General features: G+C 43.7%; 1 protein-coding gene across 2 annotated transcripts in view; it reads left to right on the forward strand.

Annotated features, from left to right (window-relative positions):
* LOC124124061 (sodium leak channel NALCN-like) overlaps positions 1-22,571 on the forward strand; it is a 120,898-nt gene that overhangs the window by 81,616 nt on the left and 16,711 nt on the right. For both annotated transcript variants that reach the window (XM_048391494.1, XM_048391493.1), the window contains exons 28-35: positions 744-837; positions 1,572-1,678; positions 2,194-2,265; positions 3,728-3,850; positions 5,314-5,382; positions 7,492-7,640; positions 9,514-9,607; positions 18,299-18,428. In XM_048391494.1, the coding sequence (XP_048247451.1) occupies positions 744-837; positions 1,572-1,678; positions 2,194-2,265; positions 3,728-3,850; positions 5,314-5,382; positions 7,492-7,640; positions 9,514-9,607; positions 18,299-18,428 (838 nt within the window). The remainder of the gene's footprint in view (positions 1-743; positions 838-1,571; positions 1,679-2,193; positions 2,266-3,727; positions 3,851-5,313; positions 5,383-7,491; positions 7,641-9,513; positions 9,608-18,298; positions 18,429-22,571) is intronic.

The following is a 22,571-nucleotide window of genomic DNA, read 5'->3' on the forward strand; positions in this document are numbered from 1 at the left end:
CTCCAGCAGTAGGTTTTATGTCCTAGACCTCCTTTCAGCTTGTCAGTTATCAGATACATTTCAATCATATAATTAAATACCTAAGCTAACACAATTAATTGAAAGGAGGTAAAGTAATTCTTTGAAGTGAATTTTGGCAAATTAGATTTCTACTTTGGCTTGGACGGGTAACTTGGGTACCTGGGTCTGGTGGGTACTGAGTAGGGCCCAGATACCCAAAGGTCTACCCGGACCTGTGGTTAGTCACATGATATATTGTTTTATGACAAAAATTATCTAGAACTCTATAGTTGCGCCACAAGTCACTAATGTTCTAATACTTTCTAACTATGCACCCATTCCTTCTGGGTGACACATGGTTGAATAAAGATATAACTTAAGTCAATTTCAGTGTATGCATGACCAGATTGTTTAATACATGTATCTAAATACATTTTGCCAGGGCTATGGTCGAGTAATAGGGGGCAGGGTACCCAGGTATGGTCGGGTAATAGGGGGGTGGGTACCTTGGTAGTAAATTTGGACTCGTCCCAGCCCTAATCTCTACTGAATGGGTCAATATGTAAAGATTGCAAGGTTGCATAAGTGATTATGATTTGGTATCAATGGAATTCTCTAACAATTATCCCCTACTAATTGAATCTCTGTATAGCCAGCCAAATCAGTTGGTATTTAACATATATTTATGATGTCATGCTGTGTGCATGTGTTAAGATGGTGTTTGTGTGTTCCACTGTGTCCAGGGCACAGCATTGCTGACAGTTGACCAGAGGAGATGGATGGACCTGAAGGGCAGGATCAAGCTGGCTCAGCCACTGCACATACCCCCCAGGCCAGGTCAGTCTGTCTAACCTTGCTGCACATACCCCCCAGACCAGGTCAGTCTGTCTAACCTTGCTGCACATACCCCCCAGACCAGGTCAGTCAGTCTAACCTTGCTGCACATACCCCCCAGACCAGGTCTGTCTGTCTAACCTTGCTGCACATACCCCCCCAGGCTAGGTCAGTCTGTCTAACCTTGCTGCACATACCCCCCAGACCAGGTCAGTCTGTCTAACCTTGCTGCACATACCCCCCAGGCCAGGTCAGTGAGTCTAACCTTGCTTCACATACCCCCCAGACCAGGTCTGTCTGTCTAACCTTGCTGCACATACCCCCCAGACCAGGTCAGTCTGTCTAACCTTGCTGCACATACCCCCCAGACCAGGTCAGTCTGTCTAACCTTGCTGCACATACCCCCCAGACCAGGTCAGTCTGTCTAACCTTGCTGCACATACCCCCCAGGCCAGGTCAGTGAGTCTAACCTTGCTGCACATACCCCCCAGACCAGGTCTGTCTGTCTAACCTTGCTGCACATACCCCCCAGACCAGGTCAGTCTGTTTAACCTTGCTGCACATACCCCCCAGACCAGGTCAGTCTTACCTTACTGCACATACCCCACAGACCAGGTCAGTCTTACCTTACTGCACATACCCCCCAGACCAGGTCAGTTTGTTGGATGAGGTGAAACTATATTTCATTTCCACTATTTCACCTTTTATTGTTATTAATGTTTTGTGTTCCTATTCAGACCGCAATGAGTTCCGATCCTGGATGTATGACATCACTCAGCACATCATCTTCAAGAGGGTGGTGGTGCTCCTGGTGCTCTCCAACTGCTGTATGCTGTTTGAACCTGTGAGTGCCACACTGGGGGAAGAATACCAAGGGAGGAGGTGGCAGGGAGGGGGCAGAAATATGCCTTCTGAGTAGCAGTGGCATGGACACATTTACTAGATTACAGAAATTCCAACAAATTAGAGCTTTGCAGATTTGGTTTGTTCCGGAAATTAAGGATTGTTCTGGACTCCCTTTTGATTATGTTTTTGTTCTATTTTCGGTCCAGCCATATGCTATATACTTCAGTAGAAATGCTCATAACGATTGACGGTAGTAACGAAATAAAACTATTTGTCCCTTTGGGTTGGTTATAACTGTAGTTTACTGTATATATATTTTCTTATAAGATAACTTTTTTTCTGGGACTAATTGTCTGTCAATGGGGTACTGTCTGAACCTGCTAGTGACAGCATTAGTATGGGGTCAAGCATATTCCCCAACTGCCAGTTTAAGCTGTCAAAGTCTCATTGCATGAAGTAGTGTTACTAGTTAGTGTTGTGGGTCAGTACATATGTGTTGTTTCTCCGCTACAGTGGAAGGACAGCCAGTGGACAGTCATCCTAGCAGGCTTTTCAACAGCCTTCACCATTCTCTTTGTCTTTGAGGTAAGTACTAGCATCCTTCACCATTCTCTTTGTCTTTGAGGTAAGTACTGGCATCCTTTACCATTCTCTTTGTCTGGGAGGTAAGTACTGGCATCCTTTACCATTCTCTTTGTTTTGGAGGTAAGTACTGGCATCCTTTACCATTCTCTTTGTCTTGGAGGTAAGTACTGGCATCCTTTACCATTCTCTTTGTCTTGGAGGTAAGTACTGGCACCCTTTCCCATTCTCTTTGTCTTGGAGGTAAGTACTGGCACCCTACACCATTCTCTTTGCCTTGGAGGAAAGTACTGGCACCCTTCACCATTCTCTTTGTCTTGGAGGTAAGTACTTGCATCCTTTACCATTCTCTTTGTCTTGGAGGAAAGTACTGGCATCCTTTACCATTCTCTTTGTCTTGGAGGAAAGTACTGGCATCCTTTACCATTCTCTTTGTCTTGGAGGTAAGTACTGGCATCCTTTACCATTCTCTTTGTCTTGGAGGTAAATACTGGCATCCTTCACCATTCTCTTTGTCTTGGAGGTAAGTACTGGCATCCTTCGACATTCTCTTTGTCTTGGAGGAAAGTACTGGCATCCTTCACCATTCTCTTTGTCTTGGAGGTAAGTACTGGCATCCTTCACCATTCTCTTTGTCTTGGAGGTAAGTACTGGCATCCTTTACCATTCTCTTTGTCTTGGAGGTAAGTACTGGCATCCTTCACCATTCTCTTTGTCTTGGAGGTAAGTACTGGCACCCTTCACCATTCTCTTTGCCTTGGAGGAAAGTACTGGCATCCTTTACCACTCTCTTTGTCTTGGAGGTAAGTACTGGCATCCTTTACCATTCTCTTTGTCTTGGAGGTAAGTACTGGCATCCTTTACCATTCTCTTTGTCTTGGAGGTAAGTACTGGCATCCTTCACCATTCTCTTTGTCTTGGAGGTAAGTACTGGCACCCTTCACCATTCTCTTTGCCTTGGAGGAAAGTACTGGCATCCTTTACCACTCTCTTTGTCTTGGAGGTAAGTACTGGCATCCTTTACCATTCTCTTTGTCTTGGAGGTAAGTACTGGCATCCTTTACCATTCTCTTTGTCTTGGAGGTAAGTACTGGCACCCTTCACCATTCTCTTTGTCTTGGAGGTAAGTACTGGCACCCTTCACCATTCTCTTTGCCTTGGAGGTAAGTACTGGCACCCTTCACCATTCTCTTTGTCTTGAAGGTAATTACTGGGAGACTTAACTTTCACTTTCTACTGACACGTTCTACACACAGTGAATATTCCCACCAGTTGAGGTGATATCAAATCTATTTCTGTTTATGTTTGATTATATTATGAACTTTTTTCATAAGTTTGAGTCTAATGTTAAAATGTCATGGTTCAATATCCAGTACTAGTGCTGTAATGATACATTGCCTAGCAACAGGTCTTTCAGCTGGGTATGTGGGACTAATGTATTGTCGTCTGTGCTTGTGTGGTACAGGTTATAATGAAGATGATAGCACTGACACCTGGCGGGTACTGGACGAGTCGGCGCAACCGATACGACATGTTTGTCACGCTGTTGGGAGTCATCTGGATTATCATGCACTTCATACCACAAGCCGTAAGTACACACTGACAACACTTCATACCACAAGGCCTGAGTACACACTGACAACACTTCACACCACAAGCCGTTAGTACACACTGGCAACACTTCACCCCACAAGCCATGAGTACACACTGGCAACACTTCATACCACAAGCCGTGAGTACACACTGGCAACATGTCACACTACAAGCCGTGAGTACACACCAGCAAGACTTCACACCACAAGCCGTGAGTACACTGGCAACACTTCATACCACAAGCCATGAGTACACACTGGCAACACTTCATACCACAAGCTATGAGTACACACTGGCAAAACTTCAAACCACAAGCCGTGAGTGCACACTGGCAACACTTCTCACCACAAGCAGTGAGTACACACTGGCAACACTTCAAACCACAAGCCGTGAGTGCACACTGGCAACACTTCACACCACAAACCGTGAGTACACACTGGCAACACTTCATACCACAAGCCATGAGTACACACTGGCAACACTTCAAACCACAAGCAGTGAGTACACACTGGCAACACTTCATACCACAAGCCATGAGTACACACTGGCAACACTTCAAACCACAAGCCGTTAGTACACACTGGCAACACTTCATGTCACAAGCCATGAGTACACACTGGCAACACTTCATACCACAAGCCATGAGTACACACTGGCAACACTTCAAACCACAAGCTGTGAGTACACACTGGCAACACTTCATACCACAAGCCGTGAGTACACACTGGCAACACTTCACACCACAAGCTGTGAGTACACACTGGCAACACTTCATACCACAAGCCGTGAGTACACTCTGGCAACACTTCACACCACAAGCTGTTAGTACACACTGGCAACACTTCATACCACAAGCCGTGAGTACACACTGGCAACACTTCACACCACAAGCTGTTAGTACACACTGGCAACACTTCATACCACAAGCCATGAGTACACACTGGCAACACTTCACACCAAGCTGATGGCATGTGTGTGTGTGTTGTTCAGTTTGAATCTATCTGTACAAGAATAGTTATAATGTACCTGTATGTATTAGGGCTGGCTGTAAAGATCTGAGCCTAACTACAAAGGATGTACAGTGTGCATGTACAGGCTGCACTTGAACCAATCACACGGCCAGGCAGCATAGTTCTGCAGGCAGCAAAGGGAATAGGTGTAAATGATGATGGACAACATTGGTTACCATGCTGCCATCAAGTATCTCTAAGTGAAAGGGGTAACTCTCAACAGACATCCATGCCAACATGGTGTTTTACGTTGAGGGGATTTGGGATTATTTTTGGAACATGGTTATTTTACCCAACTGTTTGGCGAACTTTGTGATGATGCGTCGACAGTAGGAATGTTTCTACTCCATTCATGTAGCATTTCATAAAAACTGTGGGAGTTATGTCTTTTTAAGGTTGAATCAAATTTTTTGTGCAGGACTTATACAGTTTGTATATGTTTGTGCAGAATGACTACAGCAACACTGTGGGGTATGTGGTGATTGTGCTGCGCTTCTTCACCATTACTGGAAAACATGTGAGTACCCTAGTCACTAACCTTGGACAACATGTGAGTACCCTATACACTGACCTTGGACCACATACCTATACACTGACCTTGGACAACATGTGAGTACCCTATACACTGACCTTGGACAACATGTAAGTACCCTATATGCTGACCTTGGACAACATGTGAGTACCCTATACACTGACCTTGGACAACATACCTATACACTGACCTTGGACAACTTGTGAGTACCCTATACACTGACCTTGGACAACATGTGAGTACCCTATACATTGACCTTGGACAACATATGAGTACCCTATACACTGACCTTGGACAACTTGTGAGTACCCTATACACTGACCTTGGACAACATGTGAGTACCCTAAACACTGACCTTGGACAACATGTGAGTACCCTATACATTGACCTTGGACAACATGTGAGTACCCTATACATTGACTTTGGACAACATGTGAGTACCCTATACACTGACCTTGGACAACATGTGAGTACCCTATACATTGACCTTGGACAACATGTGAGTACCCTATACATTGACCTTGGACAACATGTGAGTACCCTATACATTGACCTTGGACAACATGTGAGTACCCTATATGCTGACCTTAGACAACATGTGAATACCCTATACACTGACCTTGGACCACATACCTATACACAGACCTTGGACAACATGTGAGTACCCTATACATTGACCTTGGACCACATACCTATACACAGACCTTGGACAACATGTGAGTAACCTATACATTGACCTTGGACAACATGTGAGTACCCTATATGCTGACCTTAGACAACATGTGAATACCCTATACACTGACCTTGGACCACATACCTATACATTGACCTTGGACAACATGTGAATACCCTATACACAGACTTTGGACAACATGTGAGTACCCTATTTATTGACCTTGGACAACATATGAGTACCCTATACACTGACCTTGGACAACATGTGAGTACCCTATTTATTGACCTTGGACAACATATGAGTACCCTATACACTGACCTTGGACAACATGTGAATACCCTATACACTGACCTTGGACAACATATGAGTACCCTATACACTGACCTTGGACAACATGTGAATACCCTATACACTGACCTTGGACAACATACCTATACACTGACCTTGGACAACATGTGAGTACCCTATTTATTGACCTTGGACAACATATGAGTACCCTATACACTGACCTTGGACAACATATGAGTACCCTATACACTGACCTTGGACAACATATGAGTACCCTATACACTGACCTTGGACAACATAGAGTTTATGTGAGCAGGAGCACAGGAGAATCGACGGTGACATGGTTATATTGCTCCATACGAAAAAAATATCCGACAATATCGAACAGCGGTACCAAAGTTAGCTTATGGTTATTAACATTTAACAAAGTGAAATACAAGATTAACCCATTAAGTTCCATTCAGTACTCTAAGTGTTCTCTTTAGTTTTGCCATTACTCCTATATTGACATAATAAGAAGTACATACTCTTGACGCTGAAACATTATCTGGAGCCCTGCTATACACTGACCTTGGACACCATGTACGAGGGGCGTTCAATATAGAAATCTGCAGATTGGCCCTCTAACCACACCTGTGTGGCAGCCTTTATGTCTTCGTCATCCTGGAAGCGTCTTGCACGTAGGGCAGATTTCATTTGCCAGAACAAGAAATAGTCACTGGGGGCTAAGTCTGGGTTCAAACAGTTAAATCACCCACCCTACAGCCCAGACTTAGCCACCAGTGACTGTTTCCTGTTCCGGCAAATGAAATTATATTGAAAATTAAAAGTGCAAAACATATTCTGCGACTTGGTCTGATATTGAAGTTGCAAAACTTATTGAACGCCCCTCGTAAGTATTCTGTATGCTGACCATGTAAAACATGTAAGCACCTTTCCTCTGACCTTTGACAACAGAAAGTTACCAACCTGTCATTTTCTGTTTGAGACTGTAAATCATGTTAAGCAAGGCCAAATGCACATATTATATTTAGAACTCGTAAGGAGATAAGTTTAATGTGGCATACATTGGTCTGTGATCCCTACCAGAACTAGGCAGTGATGGAGCTGTGCCCTCCTCCTTGTTGCAGGCCACACTGAAGATGCTGATGCAGACCGTGGTGATGTCGGTGTTCAAGAGCTTCTTCATCATCATGGGCATGTTTCTCCTCATGCTGTTCTATGCCTATGCTGGCGTCCTTCTCTTCGGGGCTGTCAAGTACGGCTACAACCTGGGCAGGTGGGACTCTAGACAGAGCAGGGAACATCGGAAAATACTCTCTCTTCACCTAGACATGCATTTGTACCATTCACCAATATAAGTCAGTTTATTATTTTACTACAAATGGATTATGAATCAATAGGGTTACCATGGCAGCCACATTGAAAGTCATTATTTTACCCAATACTCAGTTATTTCTGGATGTTTCTTTGTGAAACTGGATGTGCAGTTATGTGGTGGGCAGAATAACATAACAACTGTTTAAGCTTACCTTCTTCTTAACCATCCTATAACTTTGGACTTCAACAGATATCTGTAATCTCCCTGAAATCAAAAGGTCATTGAAGCCAAGACTTTACATGGAATATCCCAGTCTGTATCATATGCACGTTTACTCCGGAGCACCACTGACAGCCATACTGTGTATATGTCCTGTCTGGGGATGTAATAAAGTAGGATGCATGGCATGTTTATGTGATTTGATTATTTGGAAACACTTTGTTTGTGAAAAAGTACCACCAAAACTACAAACTTCTTGTACTAGTCATGGTAGTAGGTTTTGATTTTCGAACTTTGGAAGGCCGCGTTGTGTTCATGGCTTTGGTTACTAAACTCTTTCTTTGCAACAGCGGTACTTTTGTCTTCTCAAAGATAAGTGAGTACTTGTAGAGTGTAAAGAATCTATTCGATGGAGTGTTGAGTGGGCTGTGAAGATCCCTACAGGTAGTTTGTTTCAGCCCCAATACATACATAATTTAATTATAAACATGATCAGTATGGATAGTATATGGCACTAGGGGTAAGACTTCCACCCAATCCCACCCTAAAAACGATATATGATGAAAAGGATTGAGTGGCAGATTTGGAGGGGGGGACATGTGCGGAAGTCAATCCTCCTCCAAGATAAAACACATTACACTTGTACAGAGTTGAATCATGTTCAATAAATGAAACATAAATATCCCAACTTGTATGAGGGATGCAGGCTGATGCAGGATGCAGTTTATAGCCCAAGTAGTATAGACGACTGGAGTATGGCCTCACCCCACACTGGACCAGGTCCTCCTGACAATGCTCCACGGAGGTCTCAAGTTTTATCAGTTATATGATGGATCACTGGATTGTCATGTTTGGCTAGCAAAATGTAGCAACTGCAAAGGTAGCTCCCATTGTCTTTATCCCTGAACAAATAAATATGCTATAAATATGTTTACTATCAACACAGTTCCACTGGCATGTATGGAAAACAAGCATTAGAAATACTACAAAATACTCTATGCATATACATGACATACATACATATATCACTGGTATTCTTTGTATAAACATATTACAGAATATACACATGGTTCATACCAAAGTTAAACACACAAGTAAGTTGAATTAAGAATACATTACAATATCATAAGACAATGCTTGCTAAAGTACTATATTCAACAACAATTCTTAATACATAGTATTCTAACCGAGGTTCTTCAGATAAATAGAGTAATAATGAAATGAACTTACCCTGTGTGATGCAGTGAAGTGCTGGTGCTCTCAGAACATGGGCAGAGATATATGCTGAGTGACCAGGGTACTCCCATGATTGAAGAGGTCATGGAGGACCAGAGAACAATAGCAGCCTAACCACAGGCCAGGCCTGCGACAGACCCAGTCATGATAGTCATGACCCTAAAAGAAGTTGTTTAGAGAAGCTAGCTCTCCTATGAATTAGTAGATTTGTGCTGGTGTAGAAGTTAACACAAGTTATTTATGGAAATAAATATTAAATATTTAGTTTTAGGTTATTAATTTAGTTCATCTTAGTTTAATGTAATGATGCTATAAAATCTGCCCACATACTATTTACAAGCATCCTGCTACATTTCTTCACCCATGTATGTTTCAGACATGCCAACTTCGAGACAGCATCAAGTGCCGTGATCCTGCTGTTCCGTATTGTGACTGGGGAGGACTGGAACAAGATCATGCATGACTGTATGGTGGGTGGACAGTGCACGCTGCTGCTGCTGCAGCAGGGGATGCCCAGATACTGGTTTGGCAATAGTCATAAGGCCAATCATTTTTCAAAAGACCATACTCTCCTGAATTAGGTTAATGTGATCTTACACTATTTAACCCTGTCACATATCAATTTACAGCAATATCAACTGTATCTTGTTTATACTCAAGCTGTTTCTGGCCTCCATGAGATGGTGTTATTGTAGGACAAGGTACTACTGCTGTTTCTTGCCTCCATGAGATGGTGTTATTGTAGGACAAGGTACTACTGCTGTTTCTTGCCTCCATGAGATGTGTTAATGTAGGACAAGGTACTACTGCTGTTTCTGGCCTCCATGAGATGTGTTAATGTAGGACCAGGTACTACTGCTGTTTCTTGCCTCCATGAGATGTGTTATTGTAGGACAAGGTACTACTGCTGTTTCTGGCCTCCATGAGATGTGTTAATGTAGGACCATGTACTACTGCTGTTTCTGGCCTCCATGAGATGGTGTTATTGTAGGACCAGGTACTACTGCTGTTTCTGGCCTCCATGAGATGTGTTATTGTAGGACCATGTACTACTGCTGTTTCTGGCCTCCATGAGATGTGTTAATGTAGGACCAGGTACTACTGCTGTTTCTTGCCTCCATGAGATGTGTTAATGTAGGACAAGGTACTACTGCTGTTTCTGGCCTCCATGAGATGGTGTTAATGTAGGACCATGTACTACTGCTGTTTCTGGCCTCCATGAGATGGTGTTATTGTAGGACCAGGTACTACTGCTGTTTCTTGCCTCCATGAGATGTGTTATTGTAGGACCAGGTACTACTGCTGTTTCTTGCCTCCATGAGATGTGTTATTGTAGGACCAGGTACTACTGCTGTTTCTTGCCTCCATGAGATGTGTTATTGTAGGACAAGGTACTACTGCTGTTTCTGGCCTCCATGAGATGTGTTATTGTAGGACAAGGTACTACTGCTGTTTCCCGACTCCATGACATGTGTTAATGTAGGACAAGGTACTACTGCTGTTTCTGGCCTCCATGAGATGTGTTAATGTAGTACCATGTACTACTGCTGTTTCTTGCCTCCATGAGATGTGTTAATGTAGGACAAGGTACTACTGCTGTTTCTGGCCTCCATGAGATGTGTTATTGTAGGACAAGGTACTACTGCTGTTTCTGGCCTCCATGAGATGTGTTATTGTAGGACAAGGTACTACTGCTGTTTCTGGCCTCCATGAGATGTGTTATTGTAGGACAAGGTACTACTGCTGTTTCTGGCCTCCATGAGATGTGTTATTGTAGGACAAGGTACTACTGCTGTTTCTGGCCTCCATGAGATGTGTTATTGTAGGACAAGGTACTACTGCTGTTTCCCGCCTCCATGAGATGTGTTAATGTAGGACAAGGTACTACTGCTGTTTCTGGCCTCCATGAGATGTGTTATTGTAGGACAAGGTACTACTGCTGTTTCTTGCCTCCATGAGATGTGTTAATGTAGGACAAGGTACTACTGCTGTTTCCCGCCTCCATGACATGTGTTAATGTAGGACAAGGTACTACTGCTGTTTCTGGCCTCCATGAGATGTGTTAATGTAGTACCAGGTACTACTGCTGTTTCTTGCCTCCATGAGATGTGTTATTGTAGGACAAGGTACTACTGCTGTTTCCCGCCTCCATGAGATGTGTTAATGTAGTACCATGTACTACTGCTGTTTCTGGCCTCCATGACATGTGTTAATGTAGGACAAGGTACTACTGCTGTTTCTGGCCTCCATGAGATGTGTTATTGTAGGACAAGGTACTACTGCTGTTTCCCGCCTCCATGAAATGGTGTTATTGTAGGACCATGTACTACTGCTGTTTCTGGCCTCCATGAGATGTGTTAATGTAGTACCAGGTACTACTGCTGTTTCTTGCCTCCATGAGATGTGTTATTGTAGGACAAGGTACTACTGCTGTTTCCCGCCTCCATGAAATGGTGTTATTGTAGGACCATGTACTACTGCTGTTTCTGGCCTCCATGAGATGTGTTAATGTAGTACCAGGTACTACTGCTGTTTCTTGCCTCCATGAGATGTGTTAATGTAGGACAAGGTACTACTGCTGTTTCTGGCCTCCATGAGATGTGTTAATGTAGGACAAGGTACTACTGCTGTTTCTGGCCTCCATGAGATGTGTTAATGTAGGACCATGTACTACTGCTGTTTCTGGCCTCCATGAGATGTGTTATTGTAGGACCATGTACTACTGCTGTTTCTGGCCTCCATGAGATGTGTTATTGTAGGACCATGTACTACTGCTGTTTCTGGCCTCCATGAGATGGTGTTATTGTAGGACAAGGTACTACTGCTGTTTCTGGCCTCCATGAGATGGTGTTATTGTAGGACAAGGTACTACTGCTGTTTCTGGCCTCCATGAGATGGTGTTATTGTAGGACAAGGTACTACTGCTGTTTCTGGCCTCCATGAGATGTGTTAATGAAGGACCAGGTACTACTGCTGTTTCTGGCCTCCATGAGATGTTGTTATTGTAGGACAAGGTACTACTGCTGTTTCTGGCCTCCATGAGATGTGTTAATGAAGGACCAGGTACTACTGCTGTTTCTGGCCTCCATGAGATGGTGTTATTGTAGGACAAGGTACTACTGCTGTTTCTGGCCTCCATGAGATGTGTTATTGTAGGACAAGGTACTACTGCTGTTTCTGGCCTCCATGAGATGGTGTTATTGTAGGACCATGTACTACTGCTGTTTCTGGCCTCCATGAGATGTGTTAATGAAGGACCAGGTACTACTGCTGTTTCTGGCCTCCATGAGATGGTGTTATTGTAGGACCATGTACTACTGCTGTTTCTGGCCTCCGTGAGATGTGTTAATGAAGGACCAGGTACTACTGCTGTTTCTGGCCTCCATGAGATGGTGTTATTGTAGGACCATGTACTACTGCTGTTTCTGGCCTCCATGAGATGTGTTATTGTAGGACAAGGTACTACTGCTGTTTCTTGCCTCCATGAGATGTGTTATTGTAGGACCATGTACTACTGCTGTTTCTTGCCTCCATGAAATGTGTTAATGTAGGACCATGTACTACTGCTGTTTCTGGCCTCCATGAGATGGTGTTATTGTAGGACAAGGTACTACTGCTGTTTCTGGCCTCCATGAGATGTGTTAATGTAGGACAAGGTACTACTGCTGTTTCTGGCCTCCATGAGATGGTGTTATTGTAGGACAAGGTACTACTGCTGTTTCCCGCCTCCATGAAATGTGTTATTGTAGGACCAGGTACTACTGCTGTTTCTTGCCTCCATGAGATGTGTTATTGTAGGACCATGTACTACTGCTGTTTCCCGCCTCCATGAAATGTGTTAATGTAGGACCATGTACTACTGCTGTTTCTTGCCTCCATGAGATGTGTTATTGTAGGACAAGGTACTACTGCTGTTTCTTGCCTCCATGAGATGTGTTATTGTAGGACCATGTACTACTGCTGTTTCTTGCCTCCATGAGATGTGTTATTGTAGGACAAGGTACTACTGCTGTTTCCCGCCTCCATGAAATGTGTTAATGTAGGACCATGTACTACTGCTGTTTCTTGCCTCCATGAGATGTGTTATTGTAGGACAAGGTACTACTGCTGTTTCCTGCCTCCATGAAATGGTGTTATTGTAGGACCATGTACTACTGCTGTTTCTTGCCTCCATGAGATGTGTTATTGTAGGACCATGTACTACTGCTGTTTCTGGCCTCCATGAGATGTGTTATTGTAGGACAAGGTACTACTGCTGTTTCTGGCCTCCATGAGATGTGTTATTGTAGGACAAGGTACTACTGCTGTTTCTGGCCTCCATGAGATGTGTTAATGTAGGACCAGGTACTACTGCTGTTTCTGGCCTCCATGAGATGTGTTAATCTAGGACCATGTACTACTGCTGTTTCTGGCCTCCATGAGATGTGTTAATGTAGGACCAGGTACTACTGCTGTTTCTGGCCTCCATGAGATGTGTTAATGTAGGACCATGTACTACTGCTGTTTCTGGCCTCCATGAGATGTGTTATTGTAGGACAAGGTACTACTGCTGTTTCCCGCCTCCATGAAATGTGTTAATGTAGGACCATGTACTACTGCTGTTTCTGGCCTCCATGAGATGGTGTTATTGTAGGACAAGGTACTACTGCTGTTTCCTGCCTCCATGAAATGGTGTTATTGTAGGACCATGTACTACTGCTGTTTCTTGCCTCCATGAGATGTGTTATTGTAGGACCATGTACTACTGCTGTTTCTGGCCTCCATGAGATGTGTTATTGTAGGACAAGGTACTACTGCTGTTTCTTGCCTCCATGAGATGTGTTATTGTAGGACAAGGTACTACTGCTGTTTCTGGCCTCCATGAGATGTGTTAATGTAGGACCAGGTACTACTGCTGTTTCTGGCCTCCATGAGATGTGTTAATCTAGGACCATGTACTACTGCTGTTTCTGGCCTCCATGAGATGTGTTAATGTAGGACCAGGTACTACTGCTGTTTCTGGCCTCCATGAGATGTGTTAATGTAGGACCATGTACTACTGCTGTTTCTGGCCTCCATGAGATGTGTTAATGTAGGACCAGGTACTACTGCTGTTTCTGGCCTCCATGAGATGGTGTTATTGTAGGACCATGTACTACTGCTGTTTCTGGCCTCCATGAGATGTGTTAATGTAGGACCATGTACTACTGCTGTTTCTGGCCTCCATGAGATGGTGTTATTGTAGGACCATGTACTACTGCTGTTTCTTGCCTCCATGAGATGGTGTTATTGTAGGACAAGGTACTACTGCTGTTTCTGGCCTCCATGAGATGTGTTAATGTAGTACCAGGTACTACTGCTGTTTCTTGCCTCCATGAGATGTGTTAATGTAGGACAAGGTACTACTGCTGTTTCTGGCCTCCATGAGATGTGTTAATGTAGGACCATGTACTACTGCTGTTTCTGGCCTCCATGAGATGTGTTATTGTAGGACCATGTACTACTGCTGTTTCTGGCCTCCATGAGATGTGTTAATGTAGGACCAGGTACTACTGCTGTTTCTGGCCTCCATGAGATGGTGTTATTGTAGGACAAGGTACTACTGCTGTTTCTGGCCTCCATGAGATGGTGTTATTGTAGGACAAGGTACTACTGCTGTTTCTGGCCTCCATGAGATGGTGTTATTGTAGGACAAGGTACTACTGCTGTTTCTGGCCTCCATGAGATGTGTTAATGAAGGACCAGGTACTACTGCTGTTTCTGGCCTCCATGAGATGGTGTTATTGTAGGACAAGGTACTACTGCTGTTTCTGGCCTCCATGAGATGTGTTAATGAAGGACCAGGTACTACTGCTGTTTCTGGCCTCCATGAGATGGTGTTATTGTAGGACAAGGTACTACTGCTGTTTCTTGCCTCCATGAGATGTGTTATTGTAGGACCATGTACTACTGCTGTTTCTGGCCTCCATGAGATGGTGTTATTGTAGGACCATGTACTACTGCTGTTTCTGGCCTCCATGAGATGTGTTAATGAAGGACCAGGTACTACTGCTGTTTCTGGCCTCCATGAGATGGTGTTATTGTAGGACCATGTACTACTGCTGTTTCTGGCCTCCATGAGATGTGTTAATGAAGGACCAGGTACTACTGCTGTTTCTGGCCTCCATGAGATGGTGTTATTGTAGGACCATGTACTACTGCTGTTTCTTGCCTCCATGAGATGTGTTATTGTAGGACAAGGTACTACTGCTGTTTCTTGCCTCCATGAAATGTGTTATTGTAGGACCATGTACTACTGCTGTTTCTTGCCTCCATGAAATGTGTTAATGTAGGACCATGTACTACTGCTGTTTCTGGCCTCCATGAGATGTGTTATTGTAGGACCATGTACTACTGCTGTTTCTGGCCTCCATGAGATGGTGTTATTGTAGGACCATGTACTACTGCTGTTTCTGGCCTCCATGAGATGTGTTAATGAAGGACCAGGTACTACTGCTGTTTCTGGCCTCCATGAGATGGTGTTATTGTAGGACCATGTACTACTGCTGTTTCTGGCCTCCATGAGATGTGTTAATGAAGGACCAGGTACTACTGCTGTTTCTGGCCTCCATGAGATGGTGTTATTGTAGGACCATGTACTACTGCTGTTTCTTGCCTCCATGAGATGTGTTATTGTAGGACAAGGTACTACTGCTGTTTCTGGCCTCCATGAGATGTGTTATTGTAGGACAAGGTACTACTGCTGTTTCTGGCATCCATGAGATGGTGTTATTGTAGGACAAGGTACTACTGCTGTTTCCCGCCTCCATGAAATGTGTTATTGTAGGACCATGTACTACTGCTGTTTCTTGCCTCCATGAAATGTGTTAATGTAGGACAAGGTACTACTGCTGTTTCTGGCCTCCATGAGATGGTGTTATTGTAGGACAAGGTACTACTGCTGTTTCTGGCCTCCATGAGATGGTGTTATTGTAGGACAAGGTACTACTGCTGTTTCCCGCCTCCATGAAATGTGTTATTGTAGGACCATGTACTACTGCTGTTTCTTGCCTCCATGAGATGTGTTATTGTAGGACAAGGTACTACTGCTGTTTCTTGCCTCCATGAGATGTGTTATTGTAGGACCATGTACTACTGCTGTTTCTGGCCTCCATGAGATGTGTTATTGTAGGACAAGGTACTACTGCTGTTTCCCGCCTCCATGAAATGTGTTAATGTAGGACCATGTACTACTGCTGTTTCTGGCCTCCATGAGATGGTGTTATTGTAGGACAAGGTACTACTGCTGTTTCCCGCCTCCATGAAATGTGTTAATGTAGGACCATGTACTACTGCTGTTTCTGGCCTCCATGAGATGTGTTATTGTAGGACAAGGTACTACTGCTGTTTCTGGCCTCCATGAGATGTGTTAATGAAGGACCAGGTACTACTGCTGTTTCTGGCCTCCATGAGATGGTGTTATTGTAGGACAAGGTACTACTGCATTTTCCCGCCTCCATGAAATGGTGTTATTGTAGGACCAGGTACTACTGCTGTTTCTTGCCTCCATGAGATTTGTTATTGTAGGACAAGGTACTACTGCTGTTTCTGGCCTCCATGAGATGTGTTAATGTAGGACCATGTACTACTGCTGTTTCTGGCCTCCATGAGATGTGTTATTGTAGGACCATGTACTACTGCTGTTTCTGGCCTCCATGAGATGGTGTTATTGTAGGACCATGTACTACTGCTGTTTCTGGCCTCCATGAGATGTGTTATTGTAGGACAAGGTACTACTGCTGTTTCTGGCCTCCATGAGATGGTGTTATTGTAGGACAAGGTACTACTGCTGTTTCCCGCCTCCATGAAATGTGTTAATGTAGGACCATGTACTACTGCTGTTTCTGGCCTCCATGAGATGGTGTTATTGTAGGACAAGGTACTACTGCTGTTTCCCGCCTCCATGAAATGTGTTAATGTAGGACCATGTACTACTGCTGTTTCTGGCCTCCATGAGATGGTGTTATTGTAGGACAAGGTACTACTGCTGTTTCCCGACTCCATGAAATGGTGTTATTGTAGGACCATGTACTACTGCTGTTTCTTGCCTCCATGAGATGTGTTAATGTAGGACAATGTACTACTGCTGTTTCTGGCCTCCATGAGATGTGTTATTGTAGGACCATGTACTACTGCTGTTTCTGGCCTCCATGAGATGGTGTTATTGTAGGACAAGGTACTACTGCTGTTTCCCGCCTCCATGAAATGTGTTAATGTAGGACCATGTACTACTGCTGTTTCTGGCCTCCATGAGATGTGTTATTGTAGGACCATGTACTACTGCTGTTTCTTGCCTCCATGAGATGTGTTATTGTAGGACAAGGTACTACTGCTGTTTCCCGCCTCCATGAAATGTGTTAATGTAGGACCATGTACTACTGCTGTTTCTGGCCTCCATGAAATGGTGTTATTGTAGGACAAGGTACTACTGCTGTTTCCCGACTCCATGAAATGGTGTTATTGTAGGACCATGTACTACTGCTGTTTCTGGCCTCCATGAGATGTGTTATTGTAGGACAAGGTACTTCTGCTGTTTCTGGCCTCCATGAGATGGTGTTATTGTAGGACCAGGTACTACTGCTGTTTCTTGCCTCCATGAAATGGTGTTATTGTAGGACAAGGTAATACTGCTGTTTCCCGACTCCATGAAATGGTGTTATTGTAGGACCATGTACTACTGCTGTTTCTGGCCTCCATGAAATGGTGTTATTGTAGGACAAGGTACTACTGCTGTTTCCCGACTCCATGAAATGGTGTTATTGTAGGACCATGTACTACTGCTGTTTCTTGCCTCCATGAGATGTGTTATTGTAGGACAAGGTACTACTGCTGTTTCTGGCCTCCATGAGATGTGTTATTGTAGGACAAGGTACTACTGCTGTTTCTTGCCTCCATGAAATGGTGTTATTGTAGGACAAGGTACTACTGCTGTTTCTGGCCTCCATGAGATGTGTTATTGTAGGACAAGGTACTACTGCTGTTTCTGGCCTCCATGAGATGGTGTTATTGTAGGACCAGGTACTACTGCTGTTTCTGGCCTCCATGAGATGTGTTATTGTAGGACCAGGTACTACTGCTGTTTCTTGCCTCCATGAAATGGTGTTATTGTAGGACAAGGTACTACTGCTCAGCTCCTGTTTCAGATCAGTCCTCCGTTCTGCAGCAGGGGGCCCAACTACTGGGACACAGACTGTGGCAACTTCACTGCATCACTCATCTACTTCTGCACCTTCTACGTCATCATCACCTACATTGTGCTCAACTTGCTTGTCGGTCAGCATCTTATCTTGGCACATGTGTGACACTGTCTGATACCACAGGGGATTGAAACGCAAAAAATAGGAGCTACAAGATATATGGTCACACCCAGTGTCAGTATTCTGTATAAAAGGAAAGGGATGTAACGAGGCCAGCTCACAGTGAGACATAGATGAAGAAAATCGATGCCATTGTTTGGGGGCTTGCGTCTTCAGAAGCTGAAATACCATGATTTTTCAATTCAAAATCCCTACTCAGAATTTGTACCGATTTGTACCGCTAACTTACCGATTTTGTTGTTTATTGGATCCTGTACACAAATACCATCCACCAAAACAAGTTTAATCGATGGCACCTGTCAGCCCTCCCATCGTCATTCTTTCCGCGACACATGAACCTGATGGTATAATGAGTTTACGCACATTTATTTGTCTCAATAAGCCCTTTGCCGTGACCCGTCCGCCATAGACGACCTTGACCTTGCCATACCTGTCACTGAAAAAAATCCAGCGATCTGTTTGGCTATAAATAAAATGTGTTTTTCCTCTACATAGTCTCCTTAATGAATGGCGCAACTTTTTTCAATTTTGAGCAGGGATTTTGGCTTGGAATAAAAAAATCAATATTTTGGCTTTGATTTTCTTCATGTATGTCTCATTATGTAGCTAAATGTATTGGCTTGAGATGAGTGCATAGTTTAATTGGGGTGTTTACAATGGACATTGTTGAAATCATCCTCATACAAACTTGGTGAGTTGGCCTCATTACTACCCTTTCCTTTTATACAGTATATTGACACTGGGTGTGGCCATATATATTGTGGATCCTATTTTTTGGCTCCCAAGACACTGTGTATAACACTGAAAAAAAGAGTTTAGGATTCCCATGAACAAAACAACAGTGATGATTTGTAACGCTGAACAACCGGCTTGAATGTGTTATTTCACATGTCACATGATGAACATTTCCACAAAACTAGCAGTACATTACACCCGTGAAGATCTGCCTTAGAATAGGTCTTCAGCAACCCACGCTTGTTGTTGGAGGTGACTGTGCTTGTCATAAGAGGTACCAAAGGGATCAGGTGGTCATGCTCACTGACTTGGATGATGCATGTCATCCTATCCCAATTGTGTTGATTGATGCTCATGATGTCAATCTCTGGATTGTCTGGTCCAGACTTGATTATTTACAGATCGCCGTCTTGTAGGTGGAATATTGCTGAGTGCGGTGTTAAACAACCAACAAACAAACAAACAAACAAACAAGCAAACAAACAAGCAGTACATTATGCACATAGTTTCACTCACTGATCATATTTCAGGGTTAAATTATTTACTTGATAGTCATTAACAAAAGTCTGATTTAAGGTGAATGAAAAGAGGTGAGGATGTACTGTATGATGTTGATGTGACTGTTACAACCGGAGTAGTTTGTTGTCTGACTGATGGTGTGTGATGTTGCTGTGACTGTTGCAACTGGAGTAGTTTGTTGTCTGACTGATGGTGTGTGATGTTGATGTGACTGTTGCAACCAGAGTAGTTTGTTGTCTGACTGATGGTGTGTGATGTTGATGTGACTGTTACAACCGGAGTAGTTTGTTGTCTGACAAATGGTGTGTGATGTTGATGTGACTGTTGCAACCGGAGTAGTTTGTTGTCTGACTGATGGTGTGTGATGTTGATGTGACTGTTGCAACCAGAGTAGTTTGTTGTCTGACTGATGGTGTGTGATGTTGATGTGACTGTTGCAGCCAGAGTAGTTTGTTGTCTGACTGATGGTGTGTGATGTTGATGTGACTGTTGCAACCAGAGTAGTTTGTTGTCTAACTGATGGTGTGTGATGTTGATGTGACTGTTACAACCGGAGTAGTTTGTTGTCTGACTGATGGTGTGTGATGTTGCTGTGACTGTTGCAACCAGAGTAGTTTGTTGTCTGACTGATGGTGTGTGATGTTGATGTGACTGTTGCAACCAGAGTAGTTTGTTGTCTGACTGATGGTGTGTGATGTTGATGTGACTGTTGCAGCCAGAGTAGTTTGTTGTCTGACTGATGGTGTGTGATGTTGATGTGACTGTTGCAGCCAGAGTAGTTTGTTGTCTGACTGATGGTGTGTGATGTTGCTGTGACTGTTGCAACCAGAGTAGTTTGTTGTCTGACTGATGGTGTGTGATGTTGATGTGACTGTTGCAACCAGAGTAGTTTGTTGTCTGACTGATGGTGTGTGATGTTGATGTGACTGTTGCAGCCAGAGTAGTTTGTTGTCTGACTGATGGTGTGTGATGTTGATGTGACTGTTGCAACCAGAGTAGTTTGTTGTCTGACTGATGGTGTGTGATGTTGATGTGACTGTTGCAACCGGAGTAGTTTGTTGTCTAACTGATGGTGTGTGATGTTGATGTGACTGTTGCAACCAGAGTAGTTTGTTGTCTGACTGATGGTGTGTGATGTTGATGTGACTGTTGCAGCCAGAGTAGTTTGTTGTCTGACTGATGGTGTGTGATGTTGATGTGACTGTTGCAACCAGAGTAGTTTGTTGTCTGACTGATGGTGTGTGATGTTGATCTGACTGTTGCAACCGGAGTAGTTTGTTGTCTGACTGATGGTGTGTGATGTTGATGTGACTGTTACAACCGGAGTAGTTTGTTGTCTGACTGATGATGTGTGATGTTGATGTGACTGTTGCAACCGGAGTAGTTTGTTGTCTGACTGATGATGTGTGATGTTGATGTGACTGTTGCAGCCAGAGTAGTTTGTTGTCTGACTGATGGTGTGTGATGTTGATGTGACTGTTGCAGCCAAGGTAGTTTGTTGTCTGACTGATGGTGTGTGATGTTGATGTGACTGTTGCAACCAGAGTAGTTTGTTGTCTGACTGATGGTGTGTGATGTTGATGTGACTGTTGCAACCAGAGTAGTTTGTTGTCTGACTGATGGTGTGTGATGTTGATGTGACTGTTGCAGCCAAGGTAGTTTGTTGTCTGACTGATGGTGTGTGATGTTGCTGTGACTGTTGCAACCAGAGTAGTTTGTTGTCTGACTGATGGTGTGTGATGTTGATGTGACTGTTGCAACCAGAGTAGTTTGTTGTCTGACTGATGATGTGTGATGTTGATGTGACTGTTGCAGCCAAGGTAGTTTGTTGTCTGACTGATTGTGTGTGATGTTGATGTGACTGTTGCAGCCAAGGTAGTTTGTTGTCTGACTGATGATGTGTGATGTTGATGTGACTGTTGCAACCAGAGTAGTTTGTTGTCTGACTGATGGTGTGTGATGTTGATGTGACTGTTGCAGCCAGAGTAGTTTGTTGTCTGACTGATGGTGTGTGATGTTGATGTGACTGTTGCAACCAGAGTAGTTTGTTGTCTGACTGATGGTGTGTGATGTTGATGTGACTGTTGCAACCAGAGTAGTTTGTTGTCTGACTGATGGTGTGTGATGTTGATGTGACTGTTGCAACCAGAGTAGTTTGTTGTCTGACTGATGATGTGTGATGTTGATGTGACTGTTGCAGCCTAGGTAGTTTGTTGTCTGACTGATTGTGTTGATGTTGATGTGACTGTTGCAGCCAAGGTAGTTTGTTGTCTGACTGATGATGTGTGATGTTGATGTGACTGTTGCAGCCAGAGTAGTTTGTTGTCTGACTGATGGTGTGTGATGTTGATGTGACTGTTGCAGCCAGAGTAGTTTGTTGTCTGACTGATGGTGTGTGATGTTGATGTGACTGTTGCAACCAGAGTAGTTTGTTGTCTGACTGATGGTGTGTGATGTTGATGTGACTGTTGCAGCCAGAGTAGTTTGTTGTCTGACTGATGGTGTGTGATGTTGATGTGACTGTTGCAACCAGAGTAGTTTGTTGTCTGACTGATGGTGTGTGATGTTGATGTGACTGTTGCAGCCAGAGTAGTTTGTTGTCTGACGTTTGTTGTCTGACTGATGGTGTGTGATGTTGATGTGACTGTTGCAACCAGAGTAGTTTGTTGTCTGACTGATGATGTGTGATGTTGATGTGACTGTTGCAGCCAAGGTAGTTTGTTGTCTGACTGATTTTGTTGATGTTGATGTGACTGTTGCAGCCAAGGTAGTTTGTTGTCTGACTGATGATGTGTGATGTTGATGTGACTGTTGCAGCCAGAGTAGTTTGTTGTCTGACTGATGG

The sequence above is a fragment of the Haliotis rufescens genome, unplaced genomic scaffold (assembly GCF_023055435.1).
Source record: "Haliotis rufescens isolate VD_foot unplaced genomic scaffold, xgHalRufe1.0.p SCAF_9, whole genome shotgun sequence".
NCBI classification, from domain to species: Eukaryota; Metazoa; Mollusca; class Gastropoda; order Lepetellida; family Haliotidae; genus Haliotis; species Haliotis rufescens.